We start from the raw sequence: 27,766 nt of genomic DNA on the forward strand, positions 1-27,766 counted from the left end.
CGGCGGCCGATAGGTGGTACGTCCGGGGGTGGAGCCAGCCCGCGGCCAAGGGGCGGGGCACACGGTTGCTGAGCCAGCCCTGCGGCCGATAGGTGGTACGTCCGGGGGTGGAGCCAGCCCGCGGCCAGGGGCGGGGCACACGGGAGCGGGGCCAGCCCGGCGGCCGTTGGCGGGACGTCCGGGAACGGGGCTAGCTCTCGGCCGAGGGGCGGGGCACCTGGGGGAGGAGCCAGCCTGCGGCCTAGGGCGGGGCAGAGCGCCGGAGGGTCCCGCGGAGACGCTGAGCTCGGTGAGTCTGGGGCTCACCAGCGCGGCCAGGCACCTTCGCTCCAGGTGATCCTGGTACTGCACCCAGGGCCGCCTCTCTGGCTCGGCCTGGGCTGGGCAGGCCGGAGTTTTTTTTGATCCCAGGAGGTCGGTGCCCCTGCGGGCCCCGCCCCATGACAGCGCCGCCCTCCTGCCGCTGTGGCGCCTGTCCTGTTGGCCCTCTCCCCCGTGCACGGTCCCCCCGCGTGGCCGCGGAAAGGCACGCGCTGTTCCCGCCTGCAGAGAAAGGAAGCCTCACCGGTGGCATGCGCCCAGTGCGTGGAAGGCACCGGGGCACGTGGACCTGGGCAGCCCCACCTGCACGTGGTCAGGCCAGAGGACAGCGGGGAGAGCGCTTACCCCGCACGTGGCCCACCCCTGTTGGATCCCGGCATCACATTACGGTTCCCCCGAGCACCGCGAGAGTGATCCCTGAGTGCAGGGCCAGGAGAAGGCCTGAGCACCACCAGGTGTGGCCTCAAAAATATTAAGAAATACTCTGGACCAGAGTTCAGCTAAGGCGCTGGACCCCAAACATGGATCGGCTGGGTTCACAGGCAGGGGATGTGCAGGCAGAGGCGCTGCTCTACACTGCTTTTCCTTCCTCTGACCTGCAGGGCTGGGGCATGTTAAGGTCCATGCCTCTCCAGACTAACCCTACTTCCATCCCTGGAATCATCTGCCCTCAGTCTGCTGGGAGCAAGCCTGGGCAGGACTAGCAACCACTAGCTGTGCTCACCCCAAAATTTACTCATATGTCACCTTTATAAAGTCAGAAATATTTGAATTATAGAATTATCTTTGTTTCCGGCCACACCCATCAGTGCTCAGGGCTTCCCCCCATCTCTGTGCTCAGGGGTCACTCCTGATGGTACTCAGGAGACTGTATGTGGTGCCCAAGACTGAACCCGTGCAAGGCAAGCACTTACCCTATTGTACTATCTTTGTCCCTAGAGCATGATATTCTAAACCATTCGTTACATTGTGCAGTGTCAGTCCTAAATACGAATATAAGGACATTTCATTCTCACTCAGAATCACTAAATATATCTCATGAGTTTCTTGTAATAGGACAGCAACACCTCCCCAAACTGTTATCTACTTTGGCACATACCCACATTCTTGAGCTGAAGACTTAATCACTTATCACTTAACTTCCCGTTAGTCGTCGATTTGCTCGAGCGGGCGCCAGTAACGTCTCCATTTGTCCCTGTCGCGTGCTAGTGTAGCCCAATGGCATCTCTTCGCTCCGGGAACATGGAGCTGAAGACATAATACAGCAAACAGGACAACTGCCTTGCACGGAGCCAACCCCAGTTCTATCCCTAGCACCCCATGTGGTCCCGAGCCTCTCCAGGGATCCCCGAGCAGAGAATCAAGGCACTGCTGGGTGTGGCCCCCAAACCCAAAAGCACAATAGGTCGTGCATACACATTCTACCAACGAATACTGCACACTCCACACCGGAATTCTGTTCAGTGGCTCTATATCCATTTTTCTGTGGATGGTGCCAAGGACTAGTGGTATGCACTTGAGAACCTCACCTCTAAGCACCCAGTGGTGTGTAATTGTCCCTGTGCAGTCAGGCTGGGGGTGGGGCTCAGTGGGGAGCATTTGCCATGAGGCTACCCCGGTTCAATCCCCAACTGGATCTGCTCCCCTAGCCTACTAGGAGTAAGCACTGAGCACGGCCAGGCTCAGGTCCATAAACAGAAGAAAACCTCTAAGTTCAGGATAAACTTTTTCAGTGCTACTGAGGGACCACCATCTAGTGAGTCAGCAAAAACACAGCAGCCAGAGACAGACCAGGAGGTGTTCATTCATTAACCACTTGTGAGAGCTCCACCAGTGCCCCAGAAACACCCCGGGGCTCTTTCTGCTCCTGGGGATTGGCCTGGAGTTGGGTTTCCCGCCCCTCCTATAACATTTATTTAGGGATTTTGTGCCTTCTTTGTACTGTTCTCCTTGCTTACCTCCTCACCTGGACATCTGAGGTAAATTACTAATCTCTGTATAATACTGCTTATAAAACATACTTTGCATAGCTCTGTGAAGTATCAAGTTATAGTTAGGTTTTGAGAATAACAACATTAAAGAGCTAAATACTTTGGTATAATAACTTATAACAAGAAGGGAATGTTTTTAAAAAGTAAATATTTGAATTTTAAAATCTAATCATTTGTAGACCTTTCCATTTTTCTTAGTAATTCAAAATTATGTAAGTCTGTGAAACATGTTTTAATGTTGTTTTTACTGTTGTTGTATTTTGGGGGTTTGTTTTTTGGGAGGCACACTCAGAAGTGCTCAGGGCTTACTGTTGGCTCTGCATTTAGGGGATCACTACTGGCATTGTTCAGGAGGTCATATGCGATGCCCAGAATCGAACCCAAGTTGGCCATCCACCTTACTCTACTATCTACAGCCCCAAATGTTGTTTGTTTATTGGTCTTTTGAATCATACCTGACTCTCTTCAGGGCTCCTACTGGCTCTGCTCAAGGAGCAGTCCTGGAATAGGGCACCAAATACGGTGTCAGGGATCGAGCCCAGGTTGGCAGCATGCAAGGCAAGCACCTTATCTGCTTTACTGGCCCTTATTTAAATTTTAGCCTAATGTAACTTATAGGGTTGGTAATGTAGCTCAGTTCTAGAGCACTTGGCCTGCCTGTGAGGACCCAGGTTTGGTCCAAACCATACAGTAAATCTATATTGGAGAGGTAAGAGGAGGGAAGAGGGTTTGAGCCACAGCCAGAAGTATTGAGGGTCTATTCCTGGCTCTGTGACCAGGAGTTAAAAAGCACCTTAAGCCCGGTAATGTCTGGGCCCTTCCTCATAAATCTTAATGATCACCTTTTAAGTTAAGACCACTGAGATTGACAATCAGAAAGCTGTTTGGTCCACTGGCCAGAGAGGTTGTTCAGACGTTTGGGTGACTACCTGGCATGCAGTGGGCTGTTCCTGTTTGAGCCCCCAGCACTGCCAGAGCCAGTAACAGGACACAGGGTCCAGAGTAGCCCCCAAACACTGCCGGTATGGCCCAGCACTCCCTCCTGCGATAAAAGAAAGCAAGAAAGTTTGGTCTAGGTATTTGCAAAAGGAAATGGCACCTGTGGGCTCCTGGTCAGTCTTTGCTCTTGCCTACTTTAAATGGCAGGGCATCTGTCACTCAAGCCACAGGAGCTGGAGGCTGTGGCTGCTTTTCTGAGCACTTGACTGCCCTTTGCCCCCGGTAACTGGACTCTGACTCTTCCTTACCAGGACAGCCACGCTGCAGGCAGTGAGCACTGTGCCCGCTCGTGATAACCCTTCCAGGAGCTTCACTGGCAGCCTCACAGCAAAGAAGGGAAAATGGCTTGTTTGGAGCATTCTTTCCATATGCCAGATCTACAGGAACTTGCCGGAGGTAAACACTCAAACTCTGAATTTTTATGCCAGGCTGGGGAGAGTGGAAGGGTAGAGAAATGCCTAGCACACACTCCTAGGCATACATGTACACATTCCTAGCGCACAGGCCTGGCACACTTACCTAGCATACAAGCCTAGGACACAGTCAGGTACACTTGCCTAGCACAGAGAAGACCCTACATTCCATCCCGGGCATTATAATGTTCCCAAGGTTAAAATTCTTGGGGGGTTTTGTTTTTGGGTCACACCTGGCAATGCTCAGGAACCACTCCTGGGGGACCATAGGGAGTCCTGGGAATCGAACCTGGGTCAGGCATGTGCAAGGTGAGCACCACACCCGCTGTCGTCTCTCTCTGACCCCATCCTCACTATTATTCTAATGTGACAATAGAAGTGGCATTTCTCAGTGACCAGTCCGGGTGGAGCCAAACCCAGCAGCGTGCTGAGGTTTTCTCTGATGTTTCTGAGGTCAGCCTAGTGTTTGCTGGTTTGAATGGCAGCTAGAGGACAATCACTGCTGGCCCGCATCTCTTCTGTCCATGCTTCTTGTCCTTGAGGGCCTTTCTTATCTGTCTTCTCCTGTGCTTAAGTTTCTGTCCTAGATGAACAGGATCTTTCAAGTAAATACAAGTATAATCTCAATTTCACCTTATTCGGGTAGTCTCTGTGGTTTGAGTATCTGGTGGTGTTCAGGGCCACTCTCAGTTTTTGTGGAGGTCTGGGTGGGCAGGAGATCAAATGCAGATCTTCCTCCTGCAAAGCATGCACTCAGCCTGCAAGCTGTCTGCTGCCCTGTTCTCGGTTTTTACAGATCCTCGAGTGGTAAAATACAACTCTGCAATATTTCCACATCTGAATTGTAATTTCATGTGTTTGAATTCATAGTCTTTACTGCACACAGCCAGGTTAGTGTGGCTGCAGCCTGCAGAAAGGATATAGTGTGTGCTACCTACATGCCTGGGTTTGGGGTGACTTTGAGGGCCTAGAGTGGGACTTCACAGACCAGTGTCTGGCAGTACACTGAGACCTGTGGAAGCCTTTCTGCCTGAGATTTTAGTCTAGGTACAATGTGCTGCCTTGGGCGACTACAAGTTGAGACCAGTGTGACAACCACATAGTGCTACATCATTTTTGGTTTTGTTTTTGGGCCACACCCCGTGGTACTCCATGCTCAGGAATCACTCCTGGCAGTGCTCAGGGGATCTTAAGGGGTGCTGAGGATTGAACCTGGGTTGATACGTGCAGGGCAAGGGCCCTACCCACTGAATTCTCTCTCTGGCCCTTCACAGTCCTTATTCTTGTGTGTCCTGTTCGCCAACCTGGTTTTGTTTTGTTTTTTTTTTTTGCAGGGGTTGGTTTTTGGGCCACAGCCAGCAATGCTCAGGAGTTATTGGGGATCCAACCCAGGTCAGCCATGTGAAAGACAAGTGCCCTACCCACTGTGCTCTGGCCCCCTCCGAGACATTGTATCTGTGATTCTCGATGCTGCATCATGCAGTGCTCACTTTCAACCAAGTGAATGTTCACTTTTAGGGCTGGAGAGACACTATAGGGTTTAGGCACTTGCTTTGCCAATAGCTGATCCCAGTTCAATCCTTGGTGCTGAATATGGTCCTCGTAGCAATACCAGGACTGACCTCTAAACAGAGCCAGAAATAAGTCTTGAGCACTACCAGGTGCAGTCTGGAAACCAAGATATAAATAAGATGAATATTTATGTTCCATTGGTGTCTAAAGTTCTCTCACAGAAAGGCAGTCAGACTTACTGGGGTATGTTCCTGAGCACAGCTCTATTGTATTTATGGGGCATCTGTGTTAGTCTGCACTATTTTCTAAATTATGAGTCTCCTGTCCACTACTTCACTAAAAAGATCATCCCCTCACCTTTATTATACAGACCTAGATAAGGAGTATGAAGGAGACTTGACATGTGATAGCAGCCCTGGACCTAAGGCTAACTAGCTCTGTTCCTTGTCTTTCTTAGTTCTGCAGAAGGGACTAAAAGCTAACTTTGCTGATGTCCAGGTCTCTGTGGTTGACTGCCCTGATCTGACCAAGGAGCCATTTACCTTTCCGGTAAAAGGTAAGCAAGTTTTGCAGTTAACTCTTCTTTTGAAAGTCTAACCTTTTCCCTCAAACCAGAACTGTTTTTGTGGCTTTTTGGGGGGGTTGGGGGGGTGGGGAGCTGTTTTGTTTGGAGCCCATACCTGGCAACACTCAGGAGGGCTCTGCATTCAGAGTCAACATATCCTGGCAGTGCTCAGGGGACAATCTAGGTGCCAGTAGATGAAACCCACTGTGCATGTCAGGCAAGCACTCTGTACTGTTTCTCCAGCCCGTGCTGTTTTTGGTTTTGGGGCCACACATGGTGGTGTTCAGGCCTTACTTCTGGCTCTGCACTTAGTGATCACTCCTGGTAGTGCTTGGGAGACCATCTGAGTTGCTGGAGATTGAAGCCAGATTCAATCTCCAGCTTCCTGCTTCCAACACATAATTGAAGCTTCCGGGAGCATTTATTCTTGGAGCTCGAGCAGGTCTCTTGCACACACTCAGTTTCAGTTCTGAGGTTGGCATGTACTGCATTTACCATGGACAAGGCAAGCACCCTACCTGCTATTCTGTCTCTCCCCACTCCACCCCCCCACAAAGGTTTTGTTGCTTGTTAGTTTGCTTTGTTTACGGGTCATACTCAGCAATGTTCTGGGGTTAGTCCTGGCTCTGCTTTCAGGAATCACTGCTGATGGTGCATGGGGGACCATATGGGATGCCAGGGATTGAACCCAGGTCAGCTGCGTGCAAAACAAACACCCTACCCAATGTACTATCACTCCGGTCCCAATATTTTCATGTTTTAAAGTACTGAAATATTTATGAAGTTAATTCATCTTCTTCTGTTTTGTTTTCTGGGCCATACCCAGCAGTGCTCAGGGGTTTCTCCTGGTTTTGCACTCAGGAATCACTCCTGGCAGGGTCAGGAAACTATGAGATGCCAGGAATCGAACCCAGGTCGACTGCATGTGAGGCAAGCTCCTTACCTGCTGTACTATCTCTTTGGCCCCCAATATTATAATTTAAAAAATTAAGACATTTATTGAGCATTTCATACTAATCTTGCCTAATCTTAAGACGGCTTTTTTTTTTTAAGGCATCTGTGGGAAAACTAGAATTGTAGAAGTAGGAGGTGTGCCTTACTTATTGCCGCTTGTAAATAAGAAAAAGGTAAGTATTCTTATTCTTTATCTTCTCATGAAGACTACAGTATCAGAGGGCCCACTGACCATTATAGCAAGAAAATGTTTGCAGATTCAGTAACAAAAAGTATGCCAAGAGATTTGTGCAAGTTACAATCTAAATATTTTCCCTCTTGTTTAGGTTTATGACGTAAATAAGATTGCAAAAGAAATCAAGCTTCCTGGAGCATTTATTCTTGGAGCTGGAGCAGGCCCCTTTCATACTCTCGGGTTCAATTCTGAGGTCAGTATGTACAGCTTTTACCTTGCTTCAGTGCTCTATCAGCCTTTCAGTCTGAGTGAACTCCAAGTCAGTGGCTTCTCCCTCTAAAGATCTGGATTATAGTACACTCTCACATTGGTGTGCCTGTAATGAACAGCAGTGTTTAGTTTCAGGAAGACCTCTACTTTTCTGAGTACTCACTGTTTGGTGAGTTTGAGACTAAGATCCTGAGTTGGGGTCCTGAATTGTGAAAGATTTTCATTGTTCGATCAGAGGATTTTTTTAGTCGAATACATATATATAAATCTTTGCCTTTCATTCTAGATCAACCTTCTGTGCTTTTTCTTAGAAAATGAACAGAATATTTAATGATCTAGTCCACTCTCTCTTTGAGAACAAATAGTAGGGATCTCTCAAGTAGTAAGTTTACAAAAGGTGGTACCTTATGAAGAGAAAATCTTCAGTCAGCACTCTTTTTTATAAACTCTCCAGATGTAACTATACTTGTACAAATTCCTTTTGCTGAATTGTGACTGTAACTTGCCAACTGTCCAAGATAGGAAAGAAGTCTAAATTTTAGACATGTTTTAAAGTAAACTTCACAATGTTACAGAAAAACTAAGAAGCACTGTTAAAAAAATAATTTTAAAAATAATCTTTTAACATTTTGCATCTAAAATATTTCATGTTTTCTTATTAAGTCTTGATATAAAATGTCAAAATCTAGGATAAAATAGAAATTATTCAAGAGAGTCTATGCATAGTACACTAAGATTGATTATCTTATTTCCTTTTCTTGGCAGTTCATGCCAGTTATTCAGACAGAAAGTGAGCACAAATCTCCTGTAAATGGAAGTTACATCGCTCGTGTTAATCCAGCAGATGGAGGGTGCCTGTTAGAGAAATACAGTGAGAAGTATCATGGTTTTGGATGTGCATTACTGGCTAATCTTTTTGCCAGCGAGGGACAACCCGGAAAGGTAATTTGATGCTGACCAAGCCCTGTGGTGCCCAGGATAACCTGGGCCGCTCTGGGGGTGCTTGTGGGGGGAGGTGCTCCAGTGATGTTTAGGGGCCACATGTGGTACCAGAGATTGAACCAGGATCAACAATATGTAAAGCATGTGCCTAAGCCCTATATCTTTCTGGCCCCCCGAAAAGTGATTTTGGTCACCAAAATAGTTCTCAGCTGAAATTGGAACTTTGTGGAACTTTCATTGTCACAAATGTTTTCTTAAGGAACAAAGCTGAGTGGGCAGGGCACTTGCCTTGCTCATGCCCAACCTGGGTTCGATTCCCGGCATATGGTCCCCTGACCCTGCCAGGAGTGCTTCCTGAGCACAGAGCCAGGAGTTAGTCCTGAGCACTGCCAGGGCCCAAAAACCAAAACAAGAAAACCCAAAGCTGCCTAAGTCCAAGATCTTCAGGTCCTGCAGATGAAAGACCCAGAGTCCCACAGGTAGAATACTTCTCAGGGGCAGGGGAAATAGCTGAGCATGTTGGAGCATGCATCTGGCATGTCGCAGCCCGGGCGTGATTATGGTCCCCAACAGTCCCCTGCACATGCTAGGCTGACTATTTAGCAGGGATATGACTCCTGTGAGAGAATATGCGGGAATACATGCAGGGTCTGTGGCTCCCAGTCAAGCACCCAGCTGCACTGAATGGCAAGTGAGCGCGGCCCCCAGCACTCACCACTCCTTCAACCCTGGACTGACCCTCAACTTTGGGGAGTAACACCCACTTTAGGAAACTATGAGAGAATTGAAACTTCACCTCAACTCCTGTCTGGGTGCTCCAAGCCAACAAGTGAACTTCCCTGGTGGCACTAGGTAAAAAATGTTATTTGGAAGCTGTTTCCCTCAGACTTCGCAGCATACGCCATATGCTATTCCATCTTCTCTCTAGGTCATTGAGGTGAAAGCCAAAAGAAGAACTGGGAAACTTAACTTCGTGACCTGCATAAGGCAGACTATTGAAAATCATTATGGAGATAAGCCTGTAGGGATGGGAGGTACTTTCCTAGTCCAGAAGGGAAAAGTGAAGACTCACATCATGGTAAGGCAGGGGGAGGGACACACACTAACCTCTTAAGACTTTAAAGACAAGGGCTAGAAAGATGGTATCATGGGTAGGCACTTGCCTTGCACGCGGCCAAACCGCCTTTAATCCCCAGCACTATATGGCACTGCCTGATTCCTGAATGTGGAGCCAGAAGTAACCCCTGAGCATTGCAGGTGTGGCCCAAACACAAACAAAAAAAGATTTTTAAAGACACAGAAGAGAACTTATCACATAAAATAATGTATCAGAAGGCTTAAATTTATTTGTTTATTTCTAGTTTGGGGGCCATACCTGGCAGTGCTCAGGGTCTACTCCCAGCTGTGCATGGGGGTTGCTTTTGTCAGTGTTCCAAGGCCCATGCAGTGCCAGATTATCAGACTGGAGTCTCCTGCATGCAGTGTGTGTGCTCTAGCTCACTGAGCTATCTCTGACACTGTGAAGTTTCTAACTGAATGAAATTATACGTAAATTTTTAAAAAATTAATCTTGGCAACATAGGAATATTTTGCTATTTCATTATCTCTTACTGTAGCCTGCGGAATTCTCTTCCTGTCCACTGAACTCCGATGAAGCAGTCAATCAATGGCTGCGTTTTTATGAGATGTCAGCTCCTTTGGTTTGCCTGCCGGTGTTTGTCTCCAGAGACCCAGTAAGTCCATGTCTGTCTTTTGTGCTACAGTATATAACCATGACAATGTTTAATCCTTCAGTTATTCTGTTAGCATTGAGCGTATTATTTAAGAACTAGAATAGTTTCTAGAATGACCTTGAAAAATGAGGGAGTAGGTAGATGGTTACCTCAAGTTAAGCCAGGGAGACTATAACAGTGAAGAAATGAATGTAGAGGTATTTAACACAACAAAAGATGTCATGTTAAAAACTGTGAACTCACAAACTAGGATTCAGGCTGTCATGCTATTTGCTATTATATTCTAGTTTACATTGCAGTTTACAATAATTATAGATTAGGTAAATAAATTATAGCCCAGTTCAAGCAAATACCTACCAAAATTTTTTATGTTCTTTTTCTATACTAATCACACGCTTAGGATCCATAAATATATGCATACATGTATAAAATTATGAACTAATGGGGCTGCAGAGATAGTATAGCAGGTAAGGTGCTTGCCTTGCACATGGCCAAATCTCATTTGATCCCCATCACTGCAAATGGTCATCCAAGTACAATCAGGAGTAAGCCCTTGGTGTGGCCCTAAAACAAAAGATTATGGCAGCATTACTGTAACAGCAGAAAAATGCAAATAATCAGATGTAAAAGTGATCTACAGAGACCTCAAAACTGTAGTTAGATTAATAAAACTTATATGCAGCCTACTATGTACAAAATGCTAGCAGCTGCATAAAAACGTATTTTTTTACTTTAGACTTAAAAGTATTTAAACAAAAGAGTATTTCTAGAAGAAACTTTTGGTATCAGTTGCCTACTAGGAAAGGAAGTGGTAGATAAAAGCTAGAGATTATCAATGTTCTTTCACCACTGAAATTTGAACACTGCTATCTACTTAGAACAAATGAAAAGCTTTCCTTCCTCCTTAAACACATTCCTGAGAGCATTTGAATACTGACATATCCTTTGTCCTAGGGGTTCGACCTGCGGCTGGAGCACACACACTGCTTCAGCCACCATGGAGAAGGTGGGCACTACCATTACGACACCACACCAGAAACCGTGGAGTACCTGGGCTACTTCTCACCCGCAGAGCTTCTCTATCGCATAGATCAGCCAAAAGAGACCCATTCATTCGGGAGAGATTAAGTCAGCTCATACTTTAGAAATAATTAATCAAAATGAATGAACTGATTCACTCACCAAAACTGATTGATAGAAATGACCTCACTACTTAAACCCAATTCTTTTGCCTTTGTTTGGTTCTTCGGGCCATACCTGTTTCAGGGATCAGTATGGCAGTGCTTGAAGGCCATATGGGACACTAGAGATTTAACCCAGGTCAGCAAGCATCTACCAAGCTGCACTATGGCTCTGGCCCTCTTTTGATTTTTAAATGAAAGGTATTATGATGTTGGGCTTCTACTTTAAGAGTGCATCTAAGGAAATTACCGAAAACGAAAGAATAATAGAAACATTCCGCATTTTTTATTTCTATTGCAAGAGACTTATGTTGATACCTTAAACATGATCAGGAATTACGATTATTTCTGTAATCTAACAGTAGTAAATCACATTTAACATTTACATTTTGAAGACAGTCTGAGTGCAGTGAAATCAGTGTTCAAAATGTCGGTGATCTTCACAGAGTATTTTTTGGCCCCAAGGAGCAGCGCTGCGGGACCTTAAGGAACCAAGGTTGCCCTCCCCCACGTTCCTGCGTGGGAAGCACCTATCTCCCTGGCCCTAGAGTCAAATTCTTAAAATCTGAGGGTCTTGTATTTCTCAATGGAATAAGGCAGTGAGAGGAAAGGACCTTATTCCTCCCCGTGACACTGGCCTTTCCACATGCACGATTCTCCCTCAAATGTCAATACCGAAGCAGCTTGGGGATCATTTGCAAGAGAAGGGAAAGAAATAGCATCAAAGCACGACATTAAAGTGTTTGGATGTATACGTGGGTTAAACACGGCCAGTGTCCTGCGTTGAGTATTAAACCGAACTTTCACGAATCGGACAGCAGAAATCTCCCTGACATCTCTTGCGAGGGTCGTCGGCCGAGTCTCCTCTCAGGGCCCTGGACAACCGCCTTCTGCGGGGCTTACGCAGCACTCCCGGATCAAGTTCCTGAGCACTTTCCAATAAACGGCCGTGTGGACGCAAAGGGGTCGTCGTCTCGTGTCTCCTCTTACCTCGGGCTGACACGCTCGGCCGTGCTGCCCACTATCCCGCCCCCCGCCCGGCTCCGTGGGGGCAGGCGGGGCGGCCGGACTAGCGCCACCCGCAACACGCTGGCGGAGACCCTGGAGCCGAGAGCTACGGGCTCAGAACCGGAACCGACCCCGGGGGCCGCCCCCGCCGGCTGCGCGGAGGCAACCCGTCGCGAGGGGGGCGTGGCGCCCGCACGCGCTACCTCAGGAACACCGGACTGGGGGACCGCCCGGGAGCGCCGCCCCGTGAGCCTCTGCGCGGCCGGGAGGCTGGCCGGAAGTGGGTCTCAGTGCCGCCCCGTGAGCCTCCCGCGACCGGAAGTGGGGACCTTAGAGCCGCCCCGGGAGCCTCTGCGCGGCCGGGAGGCTGGCCGGAAGTGGGTCTCAGTGCCGCCCCGTGAGCCTCCCGCGACCGGAAGTGGGTCCGGCGCCGCCCCTCAAGGCGCTCACGGCCAGAAGTGGGTCCCGCGCGGACGCCCCGTGAGCTCCCGCGGCCGGAAGTGGGGACCTCAGCGCCGTCCCGTGAGCCTCTCGCGGCCGGAAGTGGGTCCCGACACCGCCCCGTGAGCTCCCGGCCGCGGTGCCTGCAGGGCGCAGTTCCCGCGCTCTCTCCCGCCGTCCCCACCGTCCCCCGGGCCGGGCCCCGCCGCCAACATGTCGGGGGTGCGCGCCGTGCGCATAAGCATCGAGTCGGCGTGCGAGAAGCAGGTGCAGGAGGTGGGCCTGGATGGCACCGAGACCTACCTGCAGCCGCTGTCCATGTCGCAGAACCTGGCGCGCCTGGCACAGCGCATCGACTTCAGCCAGGGTTCGGGCTCAGACGACGACGAGCCGGGCGCCGAGGGCGACGCGCACGACTGGTCGGGTGGCGACCCCGACGATGACGAGGGTGAGCGGGGTTGCCGCGGTGTGGGCAGGCCCGGGGGTTGTGCTGCCAGGGGTCACCGGCCGGGTGGGGGGCGGGGCTCAGCGCTGTGTGCGGGCCCGGGGTCGCCCGCGGGGCCGGGGCGGGGGGGTGTCATCCGGCCGGCGCCCAGCAGCCCCGTCCCCAGGGGCGCCTGGCCCACGCCCAGCTACCCCTCCCCGCAGGCCTGGTTCGGCTGCAGCCCTCGCTCTGGCCCTGGGACTCGGTGCGGAACAGCCTGCGCGGCGCGCTCACCGAAGTCTGCGTGCTCTACGACGTGCTCAGCGTCGTGCGCGACAGGAAGTTCATGACACTGGACCCCGTGTCCCAGGACGCGCTGCCGCCTAAGCAGGTAGGAGCCCACAGCCCGCCGCATGCCCACCCCACCCCCTACCCGCGCCGAGCCCAGAAGATGGCCCAACTGCAGCCCTGGGACTGGCCCCTCTGCCGGGTCGACTCGCCACCCTGCCAGAGCCCCACGTGGTGACCGTCTCGTCTCGGGTGGGCACCAAGCACAAAGCTGCACACGAGGTCGAAAGGCCGTAGGAAACACTGGAGGCCGAGTCAGGGCGTTGAGGTTGCTGCAAGTGCCTTCTTTCTCTGAGCAGTGGCAGGTGAAAGGAAGCCAGAGAAGGATGCATGCTGCAGGGTCGCCTCCCAAGAGGACCAGAAGGAAAAGGGTCTCCAGCGGGACCCAGTGACTGGCTAGAGAAGTCCCAATCGGAAGCACCCATGGGTCTAAAGACTCATGAGAGAGGCTGCAGAGGGAACGAGGAGGGTACTGGTCTTGCATGCAGCTGACCGTGCTTCAGTCCCATGCACTGTGTATGGTCACTCCAACCCCACCAGGACAGATCCAGGCAGAGAACCAGGAGCAAGCCCTGAGCACCGCTGACTGTGGCCCAACCTACACTCCCCAAAGCAAGGAGATAGTCCTCTTCACAGTGTAGAAAGGCTGCCCAGAAGCTTCTGAGTGCCTAATTACGGGGCTGGAGAAAGAGTGCAGCCGAGAGGGTGCTGGCTTTGCACGCAGCCAACCAGATTTGATACCCAGCACCCCATATCGTCCCCCAAGGCCTTGCAGGAGTGGCACCACCAGGTATGCCCCCTTCCAATTAAAAAAAAAAAAAAAAACAAAAAGCCAGCACCAAACCTGTTTGCTTCTCCCCATCCTGCCCCCAACCCCCCATGGTGCTTGGAGGTCACCCGCAGCCGCACTCTAAGCCGTGAGGTCTCACCACATTAGACTGCAGCCGGTTGAGCTCACACACTGCCACGGCACAGAGGTCCCCCAAGGCAGTACTCGTGCTGTGGGTGATGCCAGGAATTAAACTAGCAGCTTCAAGCTGCTGGGCACGTTCTCTGCCACCAGCCATCTCCAACCCTGGCTTCCTTCCTCCACCAGGAGAACTAGGGCCCAAAAGAAGATGGGGTGTTGGGGGAAAACCAGCGTCAGAACCCTGCCCAAGCCTCAGTGCCTCCCTGCTGCAGACCTCAGAAATGTCTGGGCTGCCTAAGAACTTTTACAAATTTGAAAAGTAGAAAGAGGGTTCATGTTCCAAATTTGACCAAAAGACTCTGTTGGAATGGAGCAGTAGTATAGCGGCGGGGAGGGTACTCGCCTTGCACGCTACTGACCAGGTTCAAGCCCCAGCATCCTACTTGTTCCCCTGAGCTTTGCCAGGAATGATCCCTGAGTGCAGAGCCAGAAGTAAACTGGGCATCACCAGGTTTGACACTAAAACAAAAAATCCTGTAGAGGGCTGGAGAAATAGTCAAGGGGATAAGGTGCTTGCCTTGCGTGCCCAACCCAGGTTCCATCCCCAGCATCCCAGTATGGTCCCCTGAGCACTGCTAGGTTGCCCTCTGCCACCAAAAATACGGTTGACGTCTTAAATGACACTGCTAATTTTCACACATATAGCCAGAGAACATTCTTTAATCAAACTTGGTTTTCAGAAGTTTGTCTAGTTACTGTGCAAATTGCTAGTTACTGGTGATAATACAGAGATTTTGATTTCAAATCAGCTTTCCAAAATCAGAAATCAATGGAGTAATTTTTGCCAGTGCTGTGTATCACGGTCAGGACTCCAATGGCACTTGGCAGCTGACTATGAAGCCCGCGAGCCTCTGAGCTGCCCACCTGGGACCGCCTGCTCATTCATTTGGCACCAGCACCCCATGTGCCAGGCGTGTGTGATGCTTGGGGGCAGACGGGGACCTTGCGTGTGCCAGGGCTGTACCCACAACTCCTTTATACCTGAGAAATGTTTGTGCGAGTCCAGGTGTATAAAGGTACATACAGAGTAAACATTCACTGATAACATCGTAAATATCGATTTGATGCGATGGGGGGACCACAGCAATTGGTGTTGGGGAATCCCTCGGTCTTCGCGTCGGGGGGTAGTTTCCAGCGGTGCTCAGGGGACCAGGTGCTGCCATGGATTCACACCCAGGCAACCCCCTTACATGGTATTCGCTCAGAACTCTAGCCCAAGACCATTATCCAGGAGGAGACATTGTGATGTGCCCTTGCACTTTCTCTTTGCCTTGTCATGTCTATGTTTTCTCTTGAGTAGGCATTTTATCATTTTTTAAAATATTTTATGTTTTTGGGACCACACCTGGCAATGCTCAGGAGTTGCTCCTGGCGGTGCTCAGGGAACCATACAGGATGCGGGGGATCGAACCCAGGTTGGCCAGGTACAAGGCAGAGTCTCCCCGTTTTACTGTCTTTGAGGCCTGAGCAGACTTTGTAACACTCAGAAAGTGCCTGGTTTGGAGGTTACTCTGGGTTGTTTTTGCCGCAGACGCTACAGCTGATCTCTAAGAAGAAGTCTCTCGCTGGGGCCGCCCAGATACTGCTGAAGGGGGCAGAGAGACTGACCAAGTCTGTGACGGAAAACCAAGAAAACAAGCTGCAAAGAGACTTTAACTCGGAGCTTCTGCGGCTGCGGCAGCACTGGAAGCTCAGGAAAGTGGGCGACAAGATCCTGGGCGACCTCAGCTACCGGAGTGCAGGTGGGAGTCAGGGCTGTTTGTGCATCCCCGGGGAGGGAGGACACCGGTGCCCCCCACAGCCAGGCACTGCCCAGAGAAGGTCACTAAGATTCATGGGTCACTGGGGTGAGTTTTGAATGCCAAAGGAGAGAATGGGGAGGCCTAGCTGTGACTTTCACACTGAGGTGCTTGGTCCTGCCATGTCCAGAGGGACAGTAGAGGGGCTTCAGCCCTGTTCATGGGGTTGCTCAGTTCTCTGCAGTGTCCGTCCGTCTCTCTCCATGTCATGTGTGGACACTTCACCTGTTTCTCTCGGCTGTCCATCCCCAAGCATAAAAGATTTGATTATATTCTACTTTTAGTTCTTGAGCACGTCCCAGATGGAAAACATCCTTCTTCATAGCACTTGGTACCCCTGAACATCTTCCCCAACCTCTGAACTACACAGAAAGTTCCCTCTCACGGTCAGAGAGATCGTCTGAGGGCTCAGGCGCTTGGCTTGCACAGGGCAGACCCCAGTTCCAGTCCCCAGCACCACATAGTGTCCCCATCCCCTCTCCAGGAGTAAACTCTGAGCGTAGCTCAGGACTCTGGCAGCATCAGAAGGGGGCCGTGCCTGCTGCATCCCGGGTCCTCCCGCTGGAGGACATTCCTGTGGGAACCTTCTCCCAGAGGCTGCTCACAACCAGCACGAAGGCTGGGACTGAGTGTGAAGAAACACGTCTTGGAAGTGTGTGGCTTACCCAGACACACTGGGTGGCCCGTGAGTGCATACCGTTCTGAGGCATTGGACCAGCAAGTCCTGTCCTTGAGGTAGACAGCTTTGTGCTTTCTGACGCCTCCTAGTGCCCAGCAGCCACCCTTCACACACTTTGGGTGGGTCTTTGTCTATGGTCGGGAAGCAGTGCTCCGTGCTCCAGTGCTCAGCACAGTGCTAGCACAGTGATCTTCACTCCTGTTTTCACACCCCCTCAGGCTCGCTCTTTCCCCATCACGGTACGTTCGAGGTCATAAAGAACACAGACATCGACCTGGACAAGAAGATTCCTGAGGACCACTGTCCCCTCGACGTCCAGATTCCCAGTGACTTAGAGGGTTCTGCGTATATCAAGGTATTTGCCACAGTGACCTCAGTCAGTTTCTCCTGCAGGCAGAAGCCAATTCACTCACTCCTGTGTTCTTGTTGCTCAGGTTTCAATTCAGAAACAGGCTCCGGATATAGGGGACCTCGGCACAGTGAGTCTCTTCAAGCAGCCTATGCCCAAGTCCAAGTCAGGTGTGGTATTCTGTGCACTGGCCCTGTGCTGGGCTGGGGGCCCAAACTCCACAGTGCTCAGGGTTGCTCCTGGCAGGGCTCTGGGATCAGTCGGGATTGGCCACACGTAAGCTACAAGCACCATGACCCGCTACTCTCTCTCCGGCCTGTGAACCTGGTCTTACCAAAGATAGAAATAGGAAAATAGATGTTTGGAATACGGCGGTGGGAAATGCACTCCGGGTGCTGTTCGAGCAGCTGTCCTGTGGAACCAGGACCCAGGGAGTGAGAGTGCTGACCATCACTTACAGAAAGCATGAGTGTTCCAACCACAGGTCTGCCTGCCGGATCACACTGGTAACACCTTAAAGCAGATATCATGTGGGGCGGAGAGAGCACAAGGAGCAGGGGTGATCCCTGAGCGAGAGCCAGGCAGAAGCCCTTAGCACCTCCAGGCGTGGCGCGGAAAACGAAAGAACTAAAACCAAAAATCTGTAGCACTCAGGGAATGTGGCCCGAGTGGTAGAGATGTGTGTTCTCGCCTGCAGCCGGAATGAGCCCAAGACCAAGGTCAGGGCAGCCTGGTGGGGCTGGGCACAGACTCACTCCCGCTCCGCTTCTTGGAAATGCCCCTGGGCTCTCTGGGAGTCGTACATGCGCCCAGCACAGGTGCTCTGGCAGCAAAGGAGCCCACACTCAGGATGTGTTCGTGGTCATGGAAGGCCCCGACAGGGGAAGCCAGGACTTGAGACCTCTGCACTGCAGAGAGAATGGGCTCTGGGCAAGGACTCCCTGGGCTTCGTCGCCCAGGCGAGTCAGCAGTCGGCCTCAGCCGGATGCAGGCCGCTGTCTCCTGTCTTTCAGGCACCCCACACTGGCAGACGAAGCTGGAGGCGGCACAAAATGTTCTGTTGTGTAAAGAGATCTTCGCACAACTCTCTCGAGAAGCCGTTCAAATTAAGTCGCAGATCCCCCACATTGTGGTGAAAAACCAAATTCTCTCCCAGCCCTTTCCAAGTAAGAGCGGCCAGCCCTGTGGAGGCTTGGAGAGGGTGCTGGGCAGCCGGTGGTGGTGGGGTGGTTTGGGAGAGGAGGGACAAGACGCCAGCCTTGCATACCCGGGGCTTACACTGAGTAGAGCACAGCAGTCAGAAAGGCGTGGGCAGGCCGACCTCTGACCCAGAGCTCAGAGCTCTGTCAAAGGGAGCAGTTAGGAAAAGCTGTTTGGTGTCTTGAATTCTGTTACCTTAAGTGTCTAGACACGGGATTCTAGAGAATTGAAAAGCAGCTTGACTTACCCGAAAACTGGCTCGCAGTTGGCCGTGCCCGCATGAGCTGAGTCCCTCTCGGGCTTGACAGGAACAGGTGTCGCATATGCGTGCCTGCATGCATGTGTCAGACGAGAAGCAACGTGAGCAGCTTCTGGTCGTGGGCCCTGGAACTGCAAGCGGGTTCGAGGAGATCAGGGTTGACGCTCACACTGACAGAGAGCTGCTCCTTTAGATGTGGCTTTGGCGGTGGCCGAGCTTCTCTGCTCTCATGTGTGTTTCCTGCGTCCATGTGCAGACTTGCAGTTGTCCATTTCCCTGTGTCATTCCTCCAACGATAAGAAGTCCCAGCGCGCCGCAGCTGAGCTGCCGAGTCCCGACGACCACCTCTATGTCCTGGAACACAATCTGCATCTCATGATTCGAGAGGTAAGGAAGTGTGCCACGGAGCCCCTGGGCCTAGCTCCCGCAGCCGTCCCCACAGCCTGGCTGGAGCTAGCCCAGAGTGTCTGCCAGCTGGCTCATAGCCCATGTCCCGCAGTCCCTGTATGCTGAGCCCCAGTTCCAGGAGACCTACAGGGTCAGGGCCTCGGAGGGCGGAGCGTCCAAGGGTTTGCGTCTGTGCCGCTCAGCTTGCGGCTGGTATGAAGGCTGGCTTAGGGGGCCCTCAGATGCATTCCTCGGGACACTGAGAGTGGCCCGGGAGAGGCGGCTGCTGGCTCATACTGCTGTCCCCACAGTTCCACAAGCAGACCGTGAGTTCCGTCGTGATGCCCCACCCCGCCAGCGCGCCTTTCGGCCACAAGAGGATGAGACTTTCAGGTCCTCAAGCATATGATAAGAATGAAATCAGCTCCTTACAAAGCAGTGAGGGGCTTCTGGAGAAGATAATCAAACAGGCCAAACACATCTTCCTGAGGAGTCGGTAAGGCCAGTTTTCTGGAAGCTGCTATTGGTCTCTGCTGCATGTTATCCACTTCTTTCTCTCCTGGAGCGAGGAGACAATCTTCCGGGCTTCCCAGGGCTATAGCGGGTGCCAGTCCTTAGGCTCCAGAAAGCATCTGTGGCTGGGCACGGGGACCCTGGCACACAACGGCTCTCGGTGGTGGTCTGAGTTCTCTGTGGCTGGGACTCAGGGTCCCTGTTTGTGTGAGTGTAGGTAGGTGTTGCCTCAGGTGCCCCCTGGGCCCCGTTTACAGTCCAGCCACTGACCTGAGTTCCGGCCTGTGGCCACTTTGTCTTTGCTTCCTGTCTTCACCAGAGTGGCAGCAACCATTGACAGCCTGGCCAGCCGCATCGAGGACCCTCAGATCCAGGCGCACTGGTCCAACATCAACGACGCCTGTGAGTCCAGTGTCAAAGTTCTCATCACCTCGCAGGGCTATGAGCAGATCTGCAAGTAAGCATGCACCGGAAGTGCAGCGACAGGCTCAGCTTCCATCCCGGGCTGCCCAGGGGACTGGGCTGGGGCAGGGGCCTTACCTCACCCATTAGCATGAACATCCTCTGCCAACGTCCTCCTCCCTCCCCTCTTCCCCCCTCCCTCCTCCTCTCCTCTGCTCCCTCTCCTCTCCCCCTCCCTTCCCCCCTCCCAACCGCCCCCAGGTCTATCCAGCTGCAACTGAACATCGGGGTGGAGCACATCCGTGTGGTACACCGGGATGGGCGGGTGATCACACTGTCCCACCAGGAGTTGGAGCTCCAGGACTTCCTCCTGTCTCAGGTAACTGCGGGTGGGCTCTGTAAGTTCCCCAGCCCCAGCCTGTATCTTGGTGAGGGAAGGGGTGAGGTTACTTCCAGGAGCAGGGAAGGGAGGTAGGGTCTGAAATTCTGCTGCTGTTTCTGCAGGCAGGACAGAATATTGCCCTCTGCAAAGGGCCATGTGGAAAGCTCTGGGTGCGGGATCCAGCTCCCCCATAAACTCATTCTGAGACTCGGGGCCTCTTTCCTCCCGCTGTCCTGCCTCAGATGGAGGCCCTGAGATGCCCAGGCTGTGCTTCCTGTGCCGACCGGCTCCCTTGGTGCGAAGTAGAGGTGCGGCCTCTGCTCGTCCCACCTGCCCAGCCCGGTCAGCTCAGCTCCCACATAGAGGTGGACCAGGAAGCTCGGGGCCACTCCTGGACCCAATGGGGGTCTCGGGGGTGGGGGTCTGTCTGAGGCAGGGTCCTCGCGGGCCCTTCACTGGGACACCCCTGCACCATGCCACAGGACTATGCTGGTGACAAGCCCCGATGGCCTTAGTCATCACCCTGAGATGCTTGGGGGGAGGTCACTGGTCCCTGGAGCACTCCCTGGACAGGCTGCCCAGAGCAGAGCAGGGCCAGCATGTGGTCTTCTGCCTGCCGTGGGTAAAGGAGCGTCAGGCTGTGCTGGCACCCGGGTCTCAGAAGGCCTCTGTCCAGTGAGTGTCCTGTGTCCCTCAGATGTCCCAGCACCAGGTCCACGCCGTGCAGCAGCTGGCCAAGGTCATGGGTTGGCAGGTCCTGAGCTTCAGCAACCACGTGGGCCTCGGGCCCATTGAGAGCATCGGCAATGCCTCCGCCATCACCGTGGCCTCCCCGAGCGGTGACTACGCCATCTCAGGTGGGGGCCTACGCACACGGCCTGGGAAGGGCTGCCCCGCGTGCCTAGGGTGCTCCCAGGCGTCTTCCGAGGGGTCACTGCTTGTCACCCCCCAGCCTATCCCTTTCTTCCTCCCAAGTCCTACTCCAGCTCCCTCGGGACTAGCGATCCTCCCTGGCTCAGATCACACTTTCCTCACGTGTCCTTCCCCCCCCCACCCCCCGCTCACACCTCCTGCTGGCCAGTCCATCGGATGGCAGGGACCAAGGGACGTGGCAGATACTGGGCCACCTTGAGACAGAATTCACCTTTTTATTTTTCTGTCCTGTGTAGTTTGGGCACCACACCTGTAGGTTCTGGGTGGGGCCGCTGCTCCGGTGTCCCTGGCCAGAGGCAGCTGCACATACGGGTTTCTAGCCAGCCTTGCCAGCAACTGCTGACAGCGTTTCACTCTCGGTGTCTGTGGCAGAAGGAGGGTGTGCTTGGCTCGCTTCTCAGTTTGGAGTCGTGTGCGTTGACTCTTGCTCTGCTCCACAGTTCGGAACGGCCCTGAAAGTGGCAGCAAAATTCTGGTCCAGCTTCCCCGAAACCAGTGCAAAGACCTTCCGAAAAGTGATGTCTTGCAGGACAGCAAATGGAGTCATCTTCGTGGGCCCTTCAAAGAAGTTCAGTGGAATAAGATGGAAGGTCGGAATTTCGTTTATAAAATGGAACTGCTGATGTCTGCTCTTAGCCCCTGTCTGCTCTAACTACATCTAGAGGAGTTTTTAGAAGCACAGGGGAGAGAGACCTTCCAAGGGAACACTGTCCTAAAAAGGAATCATTTGCAAGTGTTTTGCATTTGGAATATTTTCACTTTATAAGTGGTAAATGCTTTGAAAAGCAAAAGGTAATGTAAGGTTAGCCTGAAAAGTTACTGACTTAATGGATTTCTGTTTGCTTTTTGAAGTATTTGTTAATTTCAAATAAAGCATACAGTGGAATAGTCCAGATACTGAGCTCCTGCCTAAAAGGTCTCTTCCCACTACAGAGGGATGAAGTAGCCCCCTCAAAAAATTGGGGGGGAAATGTGGCATTTGCTGTTGGTGGTCCCAGAGCAGCTGGTGGTGGTCCTGTCTGCCCACCGGAGGAACCTGTGATTGTGGCCGCAGCAGGAGTCCTGCTTCTGCCAGAGACCAGAGGGACACAGACTGGTCGTCCAGACTAACTGCTCTGGTAAAATATGTAAAAAGAATCACCAGGACAACCGGAAATCAAGCCCTCCCTTAGGCTTGCCCACAGCGGAAAGGGGCACCTGCTGGAAGTACAGGACCCTGTGCAAACACCACCAGAGCCATCTCCCTGGCCCTCCCCAGCGCTACACCTGGGGCCTTTCCACTCTCCAGCTCTCTGAGCACTGTGTTGGGTGCCAGCTCAGCGGAACCTTGTACCCCGGGTGAGCATGGCTGAGCCTGATCTGTCCACAGGCAGCTGCCCTCAGGTGAGGGGTACAGTCTGCTTACCTCCCCATGGCCAACAGCTCCGCATGGTCATCAGGAGTCACGCACTGGGCACATGGGAGCGTTGGTGACCATGTGCAGGTCCTCAGGGAGGGCTCTGGGCACTGGACCAGCGCCCCCTGTAGACTCCAGATGCCCATCGGATCCCTCGGAGGCAGAAGCATCTTCACCCGAAGGCTGGACGTGTGGAGGCGTGGGAGGAGCCTGCTCAGGAGAGGCTGCTGGCCCCCCTCCGCCCCCAGCCCAAGGCTGCCCTGAGTGGTCTCCGGGCCATGAACCCTCTGGGACCCCGGAGCCCCCTGGAACCATAACCCCCACATGGCAACAGACCCCAGTAACTACTATCCCCCCAGGTGCCATCAGCTCCCGGGTGCGCCTAATGCGGGGGAACTGAGTGCGCTCAGGGCGGGGAACCTGACTGCCCGTACCCATGGGTTGGGTGCTCACAAAGAGCTGAACTTCCACCTTCAGGCCACATGGTCCCTGCAGGGGCGCAAGGGCCAGGCGCTCTGAGTGTCTTCAGAGCCAGCACCCACCCACTCAAACCCACCTCCCTACCCCCTCCCAGGAGGCATGTGGGAAGCGCTGGCCGAACTCACGGGCAAACAGCACAGCTGTGGAAGGGGCCTGAGGAGAGCTGAGCTCAGCACAGGCTTGCGGGAGGAGGGGTGGCCCACTGTCCCTACCTTTGACAGGATGCGGAGCCAACGGAAAGGCGGGACTGGCACACGGCAAGCACTGCAGAGGGGACTCCAGCAGGAGCCCTGCCCACGGCAGCTGGTCCTATGCCCGGGTTTGGGGGCAGGGCGGCATCTGGGTCCTCGGAGAACCCTCAGGCTGCTCTGGAGCAGGTCCAGCTGGGTAGGTGAGTGCCCAGCGGCCAGGCACAAGGAGGCGGGGGTGCTCAGTGGGTGAAACAGCAGCCCTGCCCTGCCCCGCTGGCACGGGGGCCCAGCTAGCAGTCCACGTCCTGCAGCTCCACCCGCTCTGTGCTGCTGCCAGCTGCAAAGGGCATGGCTGTGAGCGCGGCTGGGCATGGGTGCCCCCTACCCCCCGGCCCAGGCCTCACCTTCCAAGGGGCGCTGCCGCAGTCGGCCACACCTGCTGCACACCCACAGGAGACCAGCCAGCACGGTGCCCACGGCGGCCAGGAAGGCCAGCACCACGGTCACGAAGTGCAGGTCTTCGTACAGGACCTCTTGGGGGGTCGTGTGGGAGTCACAGGCTTGCCTCGACCAGCCCCTACCTCACAGACCGCCCCCACCCCTGTGGCCACTCACCTGACACGTGCAATGCAATGGTGCCCAGGCGGCTGCCGCCCAGCTGCTCAGAGACAGTGACCACGTATACACCGGCGTCGTGGGTTCCCACCTGCAGCAGCTGCAGGGAGCCGTTGTCAAAGGTGCAGACCCGGTGCTGGTGGCTGGGAGCCACGTCCGCCTGTGTCCCTGGCTGCCACGCCACAATGCGCCGCGCGCCCCGGCTGGATGCGTGTCGCCACTCAATGGTGGGCACACCGGGGCAGGAGTAGGCCACAGACAGCAGCACGTCCTCCGCGACCGTGGCGTTGATGGCCTCCTGCGCGATGTACAGGCCCACACACGGGCCTGCAGGGGAAGTGCTGGTGAGGGGCTGTAGAGCACCCCCAGAGGCACGGCCCCCACATACAGACCCACCAAGGAGGCCAAGGAGCTCAGTGAAGGTCAAAGGGGTGAACAGGGTACAAGGCTGCCCTCCCCGCAGTGCTCAGACCCAGGCCAGGCGCAGCTGCGCTGACACGGGGCCGCAGGGACCAGCTGAAAGCCATCCCCGGAGCTGTGATGAGCACAGCTGTGTGAGCACATCCGGGCAGTGCTGACAGAGAGGAAAGGGGACACAGGCCTGCTGCCCACTCCCACCCGCAGGGTCGCCCATACCCACAGACAGGGACGGGTTCTAAGAGCTTACAATGGTGGGTGTGGATGGTGCCACTACTCAGCGATGTGGGTGCCACAAACAGGCCCGAGCCCCCTCACACACACCTTGGAGGGTCTGAGGGGCCTGGGACTCTACTGGGCCAGCAGCTGGTCCTAGGGCCCCAGGGTGCCTCTGCTGGACCTGCACATGTATGTGGGCCCCGGTAGGTGCTCACTGGGAGCCCAGCTGTGGCCTGTCCCTTTCTCACCCCCTCCTCCATTAGTGCCCCTGGGGTCAGTCCAGACTCAGAGACCAGAGGCTCCGAGAAGGCGCAGCTGCTGGCCAGGGTTGGGGTTGGGGGTAGCATGAGCCCCGTCCCCGCACCCAGCAGGCATGGACACCGATCCTGCACCTTCTAAGATGCTAAACTGGGGAGCTGGAGAGATGGGCCAGGCTCAGCCTCTGTGCCCCCAGGAGTGAGGCCCCACAAAGCCTCGCTTTACCCCGGGCACCCCTGGGTATGACCCAGAAAACAAACCCCAAAGCAGACTGGAAAGCCTGAGAGGGAACCAAGAGCTGGTGCTGGCTCTGGTATGGCTCCAAGCACTAGACCATCTGGTCAGTACCAGGCCAACTCTGGCTGCGAGTGGAGGCGGCCGCAGGGGAGGCCCCGACCCCAACAGTGACTGGGCTGGGAGGCCGCATAAGGGCAGAGTCCACGCGAGCACATGCAGCTCCCAGCATTGCCCAGGCAACTGTGGTCCCAAGTGGTCAGGCCCCCATCACTGAACTGAAACACAGCTACGGTGGACACTGAATTGAGGAAAAGGAGGGGAAAAGATTAAAAACTGAAACTCTCAGCAAGTTGGAAGATGAGTCCAAGGGCTGGCCTGAGCCCTCCTGGGCTCGCTCCCCGCCCTGCCCCCACCCTGCCCGCACCGCACGTGGTCCTTCACAGACCCCAATCCTCAGCTGCATTGGGCAGAGCTGGCCCAGCACTGCAGCCTGCAGCGAGGGGCGCCTGGGCTCAGAAGGGGTCACCTCCAGGAAGCCCACCAGCTATGCCCGTGGCCCAGGGCCTTCACCTGCAGGTTTGCTGCAGCTTTGACTGAGGAAACACCAAAAGCAAAAGAGCAACAAAAACAACCCCAGTTTATCAGCTGTTGACTGCTGGAAAGTGGCCCCTGCGTCCTCCCTAGTATCTGCATCTCCTCATGGCCAGAGAAACCTCCTTCCCACTGGCCCAGCTATGTGGGCTTCGGGGCCAGTTTGTCCTCCTGCCACCAGCCATCAGGAATAACCGGTCTAAGGCAAAGACCAAAAAGGAATAGTTCCAAGAACCTGCAGGCAAACTGCTCGCCACGTGAAAGGAGTGGAAGGGATGCGAAACCTGTCTGCACCTCAGGGAGACTCTGTCCAAGCACAGGAGGTGGGTGGCACCTGCCGGAGGCTGGATCAGACCCCGCTGTCCCCCTAGAGGATGTCCTGGACATCTCTGAGCCGCCCAGGGGGCGCTGAGTGAGCAGCATACTGCGGAAAGCGTGTCACTGAGAGGGGGCGGGCCCTGGCACTGTGGCCGCAGACTCTGAGGCAGGACGTACAAGATCATTCTGATTTCTCGGTTGTTTACTGAGATAATAAAACTAGGAAATGTATGTTCTAATCTCAGGGGATTTTCCTGATGAGAATGAGGAGGGTCCCCGCAGTGGGGGCAGGCACTTCCTGTGGTGCAGCCCTGGGCAGTGGAGGAGAAGCAGGAGTGGTGGACGCAGAGAGGTAGGTGGGCACCACCCTGTGTGGGAGGCCTGGGAGGGAGCACCCAGGAGGGAGAATAATGTGAGAGAGCATCCGAGTGTGACGAAGCATCTGCTCCAGGCTCTCTCCCTGCAAAGTCAGCTGGGGTGTGGCTGCCGCTGGAGCCCCATGGCCTTGCCCTCACTGGCTGCCCTCAGTGAACCTGTTGGGCTGGGCCTGGCCTCAGTGCTGGGAGGGGGACACCTACCCCACTCCCCAAGGGTCTGGGCCGGGCCAGGGGGCACGGTCTCTGCTCAGGGGTGCCAGGACCCACCCAGCCCTGCCCCCATCTGTCCTACCTGCTGCACTCACCTTGCAGGCCGCAGGCAGTGCCCAAGCAGAGCACGAAGGGGGTGAGCCAGAAGCCGCGGGGCCGCTTGCTCCCCACCGGCCTCATGAGCCCCGCGCTTGGGCTGCGCCTTGCCTCCTCCGGAGTGTGCGCTGGGCTCCTCCCTGGGCTCCTCCTGCGCTGTCTTCACCTCCCCTTCAGGCCCTCCCCCTCCTCCCCTGCAGTCTTCCTCCCCCACCCCACTGCCCCTCCCCCCTCACTTGCTGTCTCTCCTCCCCTCCCCCACTCCCCTCCCCCTCCTCCTCTCCAGGTCCTCCTCCCCTCCTCTGCTGTCCCTTCCCCCCTCTATCCCTCCTCCCACTCCCCTGCAGGTCCTCCAGGGCAAGAAGAGGATGAGCAGTTCTGGTCTGGTCGAGCCAGTTCCCCAGAAGTGGGCAGGCCAGGAGAGTAGGCACAGAGGCAGGGAGGATGCCTGCAAGGACAGAGCAGGGAGTCCCAGAGGGAGCCAACAGCTAAGGCTTCTCCTGCTCACTCCGACTGGGAATTCAGCTGGATGCTGGGAGGGGGTTGAGAGCGCCAAGAGGGACCATCCTGACACCATCCTCCTTTGGGTCACTCCTGCTAGTGCCAGGTACTGCACTGAGGGGAGCACCTTGGCCCCTGTACCACCTCCTTGGGCAAAGGCTTCTAAGGAAGTAAAACGGCAGCCTGGGGAGGGAGGGGTGGGCAGGGGGGACAAGAAATCCTCAGTGTCATCTAAGTGCAGCCCATGGACACAGGTCCACCCATGCACCTGTCCACCCACCCTCCAGCTATCCACCCACTCACCTACCCATCTCTCCAGCAACCCACTGTCCACCCCTGCATCCCCCACCCACCCACTCATCTACTCATCCATCCACCCACCCTTCTACCCTGCACCCACCCATCCACCCCTGCATTCACCCATCCATCCCTGCACCCACCCCTCCACCCCTGCACCCACCCACCCACCATTTTTCCATCCATCTACCACCCCCCTGCTCTGGATAGCGACGCTTCACTGGGCACCAGGGAACATGTGAAGCTGGGAATGAGTGGCAGGAGGGGTATAAGGCAGCCAGGCCCACAGGGGAAAGGCAGGCAGAGAGAGGGCAGCCTCCAGCATTGATGGACAGTGGAGGGAGGTGGCAGGCCCTGGGCTCACGCCCTTCCAGAGCTTCTCCTCCTCCTTGGCGCTCTTCATCCCTCCTGAA

At 54.4% G+C, this 27,766-nt stretch overlaps 3 protein-coding genes across 3 annotated transcripts; 2 read left to right on the forward strand and 1 right to left on the reverse strand.

Annotated features, from left to right (window-relative positions):
* Positions 1-171: 171 nt before the first annotated feature.
* On the forward strand, positions 172-11,107 carry CUNH11orf54 (chromosome unknown C11orf54 homolog). The gene is made up of 9 exons (XM_056115216.1): positions 172-289; positions 3,563-3,707; positions 5,694-5,792; positions 6,855-6,928; positions 7,082-7,183; positions 7,966-8,142; positions 9,071-9,220; positions 9,759-9,875; positions 10,830-11,107. Exons 2-9 carry the CDS (start codon positions 3,653-3,655, stop codon positions 11,001-11,003), a joined length of 948 nt encoding a protein of 315 aa, XP_055971191.1. The 5' UTR covers positions 172-289; positions 3,563-3,652; the 3' UTR covers positions 11,004-11,107.
* A 1,558-nt stretch (positions 11,108-12,665) lies between these two features.
* Positions 12,666-22,043, forward strand: MED17 (mediator complex subunit 17). The gene is made up of 12 exons (XM_056115211.1): positions 12,666-12,953; positions 13,154-13,320; positions 15,779-15,989; positions 16,944-17,080; positions 17,160-17,244; positions 18,088-18,240; positions 18,790-18,920; positions 19,232-19,416; positions 19,753-19,890; positions 20,097-20,214; positions 20,915-21,074; positions 21,591-22,043. The coding sequence occupies exons 1-12, from the start codon at positions 12,719-12,721 to the stop codon at positions 21,800-21,802; spliced, it is 1,932 nt and encodes a 643-aa protein (XP_055971186.1). The 5' UTR covers positions 12,666-12,718; the 3' UTR covers positions 21,803-22,043.
* Positions 22,044-23,499: 1,456 nt separating this feature from the next.
* Positions 23,500-26,650, reverse strand: VSTM5 (V-set and transmembrane domain containing 5). Its single transcript, XM_056115200.1, has 4 exons — positions 26,555-26,650; positions 23,833-24,159; positions 23,622-23,750; positions 23,500-23,554 (listed from the first exon to the last, which is right to left on the reverse strand). The coding sequence occupies exons 1-4, from the start codon at positions 26,637-26,639 to the stop codon at positions 23,508-23,510; spliced, it is 588 nt and encodes a 195-aa protein (XP_055971175.1). The 5' UTR covers positions 26,640-26,650; the 3' UTR covers positions 23,500-23,507.
* Between the last annotated feature and the right edge of the window lie 1,116 nt (positions 26,651-27,766).

This window comes from Sorex fumeus, unplaced genomic scaffold (genome assembly GCF_029834395.1).
Source record: "Sorex fumeus unplaced genomic scaffold, SorFum_2.1 ptg000028l, whole genome shotgun sequence".
In the NCBI taxonomy this organism is placed as follows: domain Eukaryota; kingdom Metazoa; phylum Chordata; class Mammalia; order Eulipotyphla; family Soricidae; genus Sorex; species Sorex fumeus.